Raw genomic sequence first — 7,337 nt, forward strand, 5'->3', positions numbered from 1 at the left:
TGTAATTCCTGGGGTTATCCCTATTCCCTTTTTTGAACAGGGGCACAACATTCGCCACTCTCCAGTCCCCTGGTACCACCCCCGTTGACAGTGAAGATGAAAAGAACATTGCCAACGGTACTGCAATTTCCTCTCTTGCTTCCCACATAATCCTAGGATATATCCCATCAGGCCCGGGGGACTTGTCTATCCTCAAGTTGTTCAAAATGTCCAACACATCTTCCTTCCTAACATGTATTCCCTCTAGCTTACCAGTCCGTTTCACACTCTCCTCTTCAACAATACGGTTCCTCTCATTCGTAAATACTGAAGAAAAGTACTCATTCAAGAAGGGTCACTTAACGTGAAATATTAACTCTGATTTCTCTCCAGAGATGCTGCCAGACCTGTTGAGATTTTCTGGCAACTTCTGTTTCTGTTTCAGGTTTTTGCCATTAGGCAAATTTTTAAGGTTAGATTTTTGTGAAATTTAAATATCTACAATGATGTGATTAAAACCCATGTCCCCAGAATATATAACTGAATTACTAGTTCAATGACATTGCAACTATAGTGATTGAGATTGATCAGGCAGTGCTTCTGACAGAATTATTCTGACCAGAGATTGTTGTGAAAGCTTCAACCTCGGCTTTTGCACTGATGTAATGGGCTCCAGCATCTTTGGGGATGGGGTTGCCCATGGAAATCCTCATCCACAACATTACACGACTTAATGTGGCAGGACTGCAGTGCTTAAATCTAATTCATTGGTTTTAGGTTGCTTAGTTCCATCAGTTGAATGCTACTTTAACAGATTGGTGTGGATGTAGCTTTAAGTTGGAGCTTTAATGGTTTGACACCCAATTTCAGGAACAACTGTTTCTGCTCCTGGAATACTCCCGACAGCCCTCACTGAACGAGGGATAGTTCCCTGACTTAATGCTTATGGTAGAACAGAAGTGCTGTGCTACAAGGTTGCACATTATGGTCGAATATAGTATTGCTAGTGTTGAGGGCCAGAGAAGGATCTCCGTGAGAAGGAAAACAAAATCAGTGAAACTTGGGCCATCACTACCCACCTGTGTCTTGTGTGGATGGGATTGCATTTACAAATTGACTTCTTCAATTACAGCAGTAGGAACACACACCTGGTGTAATCTGTCCTTCCAAAACAGGCAAATACCAGAGATGACCTATAATGTCTTGTGGATGTCCAGATTTGACCTCATCTGTTCTGAATTATTTAATATAGTGTTAGTGACACAAAACATCATGTCCTCGGTACTGAAATGGGGATTCCATTTCCATAAGGACTCTATGGTGGTATTTCCCACCAATATTGCATGCAGCAACATCTACATAAAGTAGATTACTGAGGATGAATTTAAATTGCTTTTTCCTCTTTGTTGGCTCTGCCTCCACCTGCTATAGAGCTACTGGTGGCACATGTAAATGTCAAACCTTTGCCAACCTGGGCCATAGTTTTGCTAACAACCACCTTGGCCATCTTTGAAGTCCCCCACCTAGCATACATTCTGTGCTCGTCCAAGTGACTGAAATGCAAATTAGGCACTATTTGTCAGCTGAGGGAGTACAATCATTAGTAATCAGCAGGAAATTTCCTTACCCATTTTTGACCTGATGCCATGCGACTTTATAGAATCTGGAGTTAATGTTGAGGACTCCATTCTCTGTTCTATCACTGCACTTTCAGCTCTTGTAGGTCAGTCCTGTTCAGGTTGGAAATGGATCTGGAATGTTGGCTGAAAGATATGATTCTGTAAAAATAACTATATCAGCGTTGCTTCACTGGTCTGTGGAACAGCTCTCCTGATTTTACTACTAGTCATGGATGTCAGGGAAGAGAATTTTGAGAGTCAACTGGGCAGGTTGTGCCCTTGTTAAATCTGACTCTGATGTCTCAGCTTCTCCTGTGTGGTCTGTCCAGATATTCTTAATATGCTTATGGTTAGTGGTTTAATATAACTAAGTAGCCTGCTAGGAAATGAAAGAAGTCATATATTTGCCAGGCTGGAGTAAGAATGGTAAACTTTCTCCTGTTAAGGACGTTTGTGAAGCAGTCAGACTTCCATGTCATTGCGTTCTTTTGTAAGCACCATTGTTGTCCTGAGTTTTAATTAACTGAATTTATGCTGTGAATGTGGGGATTGCATTTATGGCACTGGTTCAGTGTTCTAGATCTCTGGGTTTGTCAGCTCATTAATATAATAATATTGTATCACATTTTTGGTGTCTCATCCCTTTATTGTGAAAAAGTTGGGTTTAACTCAACTCCTTCAGGCATCAATCTGTGAGTGTGATTAATCCTGGAGATAGCATTATATCCACATTCCCAGCTTTATCGTCTGCAATTTTGAAGGCTTGACCCATTACTGTAGTCGTCTTTGTCCAATAAGTCCCATCTCCTGCGTTAGAGTCATACAGCCTGGAAATAGACGCTTTGGTCCAACTTGTTATGCTGATGAGACACCCAAGTCTGACCTAGTACCAAAGATTTACTATTCTTCTTGATGCTTTGGAAGTCAATGGTCGCTGTTCTATTTTGTAACAGGGCTTTTTGAGGTTATTGCTCCAAACCAATTAAGAATAAACAAATGTCAAAGACCAGCTAGCCCATCAAGCCTGACTTGCACCACATTTATAATAGCATCAATCAGACACTTGCCCTTCCCCTCCTCTAACCATGAATCTCTCTTGGGAGATTCTCCAGAAAACTTCTGTCTGATCCTCTTGGGTGATCTGAGCTTGTTTCACCTAAATGTGTGGTTTTTGGAAATACATTAACCAAGGAAAATCAGGAGCAGGAATGCTGGTGGATTCCCCGCTTACTAAGGTAGGGGGGGCATTAAGGCCAGTCACAGGCTCTTGCTGACAGACAACTTGAAACTAGATATCGAGTAATGCTGTGAATGTTCAGTGCTGCATGCCTCAGCTCACTGAGTATTCGCGAGCACTGGAGTTAAAATTGGAGAACAGTTGTGGTTGCAGTTTTTTCTTTTGCATTTTGATTTAATGCTTCTTCAAAATTTATAGGACCCTCATGGAGAGCTGGAAAACAAGAATGTCCTCATTATCCGTCACTCAGCAGAGTTCACAGCTACCAAGTTTGGCTTAGAAGTGAAGAAGGTGAAAGACATTCTAAGTACATGTAGAAAAAGGCTGTATGAGATCCGGAAACAGAGGCCACCTCCCCATTTGGACAGCAAGATGTTAGCATCATGGAACGGTGAGTGAGGGTGCTCCTACATGGCCTAATACTAGGTTTAACCTAAAAGTTAATAGCTTGTTATTATCATGTTTGCAAGTGAATGAACTATGAGAGTTTAAGCTTCATTTATTTAATTGGATTGTATAGATGTGTTCACTCCTTTTGTACTGATCCAAAAGTGGAAAAGAAATCTTGCACCGTGTCTAGCATCTTTCATGACCCTAGGAGGTCCCATGAGGCTTTTTAGGCAATGCCAATTAAAATGCGACAGAAAGAATGAGGGAGTTTATAGTGTAGTGAGCTGTTATGTAAGCTTTAAACATAGCTACGCTACAGATCTTTATTGCTCGGGACAACTCTGTGACTTGTCTGGGTTCCAAATTACAATGGTACTGTGATGTTTACTGCCAAAACAACTAAAGTATGTTGACAGTTTTAGGTTAGCATAGCCTTCAGATATAAGATTTTCTTAAACAGGAGCTTGGATTGTAATGTCTGTCTTTTCTTTTCAGCTCCTAGTTGTTAAGTTGCTCACAGAGTAATTAAAACTGTAGAGAGGAGATAAAGCATTTGGCTCGAAAATGTCATTATGCAATTACGACCGAATGGATTGAAATAATTATCTTTTGTTCAGTTTTCTTAGAGAAGAATTTGGCAATCGATGATGAGCATTGTGTTATCTATTTTTAATGTAACTGGTAGAACATGTAGCATATACAGTATTGTGTATGTGTTAGCCTGGCTTTGTTTGGCAGCACACTCACCTGAGTTGGACAGTTGTGAATTTGAGTGTCATGACAGCACCTAATGTGGGCTAACACTTGAGCCCAATACTGCGTGATGGAAAGAGGCATCATTTTCAGTTTAGATGTAGACATTTCAGGAATCAAGTTTTCACAAAGGATAGTAGAAATGTGGAATGCTCTTTCCTAGGAAATTGTAGATGCTGGTTTTCATTTGGAGCTTTTGAGACTGAGATGGATAAAGTTTTTACTTAGTGATGATGCTAATGGTACAGAAGTGAAGAGGAGTAAGTGAGATTGACATACAGCAATGTTTGATTTAATAGCAGAACAGATTTCTGGGCTGAACAGCCTATACTTGGAAGGGTTCAGAAAAGATTTACAACAATTTTGCTGGGGTTGGACTACAGGAAGAGGCTGAATAAGCTAAGGCTATTTTACCTGGAGCGTTGGAGGCTGAAGGGTAGTCTTTATAGAGTTTTATAAAATCATGCAAGGTATGGATAAGGTGAATTGCCAAAATCGTTTTCCCAGGGTAAAGAGAGTCCAAAACTAGAGGGCATAGGTTTAAGGTGAGAGGGGAAGGATATAAAAGGGCCTGTTGGGCAACTTTTTCACACAGAGAATGGTGCATGCATGGAATGAGCTGCCTGAGGAAATAGTGAAGGCAGGTACAATTACAACAGTTAAGTGGCATCTGGATGGATTCATGAATAGGAAGGGTTTAGAGGGATATGGGCCAAATGCTTGCAAATGGGACTAGATTAATTTTGGATATCTGGTTGACATGGACAAATTGGATGGAAGGGTCTGTTTCTCTGCTGTGACTCTCAATGATGTGAATTTGATGAAATGTGAAACAGAGGGCCAGCAACCACCCCACAACATTGCTGGTGTCTGAAGACAGGATAAGTCTCTCTTCCCTAAAATACATATGTGAACAAATCCTTTTTTGAGAGAGGCAATCTGCTATCTCATAGTCACCTAACATTTTATTTTAGATTCCTTTTGTTAACAACTTAGGTTTTCTAGCCCCTGAGGCGGGATTTAAATTTGTTTCTGGATTATTAATCGAGATCTTGCAACTGCATTTCAAAAGGACTTTAGGAGATTTCAGAGAAGGCAAACACAAAGAGATGACTTAGTGTAGTTATGTTTAAAACAAAATGAGGCTGATTATTATTGGCAAATCTTTCTCTGTTAGAAAACTGTACAAGAGTTAATTATTCCGATTCTTATACTTGTAATCCGATAATGAGATTTTTCAGCCAAACATCTTATCTCTCTTCTTCAGTTTTAATTACTCTTTGAGAAACTTAATAGTGAGGGGCACAAGATAAAAAAGAATGAAGAGTTGTCTGAGATGCTGGGGAATCATTCCTTCCTCATCTGACAGCCCATTTTCCCTTTGGAAACAAATTTAAATTAACTGCTCATTCAGCTCATGGCTGTGATTTTTGCCTACATACAAGCAGTCATTTGCTTACCTTCTGATGAAACATTTTACAACAATGGCAATTTTTGTTTGAATAGCACCTCGAACATGTTGTAATGCCCTAAGTGAGGTGAAGTGTTGGAAGACTTGGCTAACTTGGTGCCATTATTTAAGAAAGGTGATAAGAAAAAAACAGGGACTTATAGCCTGGTGACCTGGTGATAGTCAGCATGCATGGGAAATGGTGTCTCACTAACTTGATTGAATTTTTTGAATAAGTGATGAAGGCAGAGTGTTGGACATTGTCTGTGTGGACTTCAGTGAGATGTTTGATGAGGTTCCACATGGTAAACTGGTTAGCAAGGTTAGATCACATGGAATACTGGGAGAACCAGCCACTTGGATACAAAATTGGTTTGAAGTGTGACTAGATTAGATTAGATTAGATTATTTACAGTGTGAAAACAGGCCCTTAGAGCCAACAAGTCCACACCGACCTTCCGAAGAGTACCCCACCCAGACCCATCCCCCATGACTAATGCACCTAACACTATGGGCAATTTAGCCCATACTGTGGGAGGAAACCGGAGCACCCGGAGGAAGCCCACGCAGACACTGGGAGAATGTGCAAACTCCACACAGACAGTCACCCGAGTGGGAATTGAACCTGGGTCCCTGGCACTGTGAGGCAGCAGTGCTAACCACTGAGCCACCGTGCCACCCCGAGGGTTGCTTTTTGGACTGAAGGTCTGTGACCAGCAGTGTGACGCAAGGATTGGTGCTGGTCCACTGATTTTAGATCTTTTATATAAACGATTTGGATATGGGTATAGGTGGTATGGTTAGTAAGTTTGCAGATGACACCAAAATTGGAGGTGTAGTGGACAGCGAAGAAAGTTAGCTCAGAGTACAATGGAACTTTGACCAGATGGGCACATGGGCTGAGGAGTGCAGATGGGGTTTAATTGAGATAAATGTGAGTTGCTGCATTTTGATAAGGCAAATCAGGGCAGGACTTATACACTTAATGGTAAGATCCTGAGGAGTGTTGCAAAACAAAGAGACCTTGGAGTACGCGTTCATAACTTCTGAAAAGCGGAGTCACTGGTGGACAGGGGAGTGAGAAAGTCGTTTGGTATGCTTGCCTTTATTGGTCATTGCGTAAAGTACAGGAGTTGGAAAGATATGTTGTGACTGTACAGGACATTGGCTAGGCCACTTTTGGAATATTGTGTGCAATTCTGATCTCCCTCCTATCGAAGGATGTTATGAAACTTGAAGGGGTTCAGAAAAGATTTACAAGGATGTTGCCAGGTTGGAGGTTTTGAGCTACAGGGATAGGCTAAATAGGCTGGGGCTGTTTTCCCTGGAGCTTTGGAAACTGAAGGGAGATCTCATAGAGGTTTACAAAATCATAAGATGCAAGGATAAAGTGAATAGCCAAGGTCTTTTCCCCAGGGTAGAGGAGTTCAAAGCTTTTGGAGCTCCAAAAGCCAGTGGTTCCAAATAAACCTGTTGGACTATAACCTGGTGTTGTGTGATTTTTAACTTTGTTCACCCCAGTCCAAAAATAAACCTGTTGGACTATAACCTGGTGTTGTGATTTTTAACTTTGTTCACCCCAGTCCAATACTGGCTCCTCCAGGTAATATACAGCGTCATAGAGATGTACAGCATGGAAACAGACCCTTCGGTCCAACTCGTCCATGCCGACCAGATATTCTAACTTAATCTAGTCCCATTTGCCAGCATTTAGCCCCTATCCCTCTAAACCCTTCCTATTCATATACTCATCCAGATGCCTTTTAAATGCTGTAATTGTACCAGCTTCCACCACTTCCTCTGGCAGCTTATTTCATACATGCAGTACCTTCAGTGTGAAAATGTTGCCCAATAGGTGCCTTTTATATCTTTCCCCTCTCACCCTAAACCTATGCCCTCTAGTTCTGGA

At 41.3% G+C, this 7,337-nt stretch overlaps 1 protein-coding gene across 6 annotated transcripts in view; it reads left to right on the plus strand.

Annotated features, from left to right (window-relative positions):
- spata20 (spermatogenesis associated 20) overlaps positions 1 to 7,337 on the plus strand; it is a 551,333-nt gene that overhangs the window by 273,724 nt on the left and 270,272 nt on the right. For all 6 annotated transcript variants that reach the window (XM_043714382.1, XM_043714383.1, XM_043714384.1 and 3 more), the window contains one exon: positions 3,034 to 3,226. In XM_043714382.1, the coding sequence (XP_043570317.1) occupies positions 3,034 to 3,226 (193 nt within the window). The remainder of the gene's footprint in view (positions 1 to 3,033; positions 3,227 to 7,337) is intronic.

This window comes from Chiloscyllium plagiosum, chromosome 24 (genome assembly GCF_004010195.1).
Source record: "Chiloscyllium plagiosum isolate BGI_BamShark_2017 chromosome 24, ASM401019v2, whole genome shotgun sequence".
In the NCBI taxonomy this organism is placed as follows: domain Eukaryota; kingdom Metazoa; phylum Chordata; class Chondrichthyes; order Orectolobiformes; family Hemiscylliidae; genus Chiloscyllium; species Chiloscyllium plagiosum.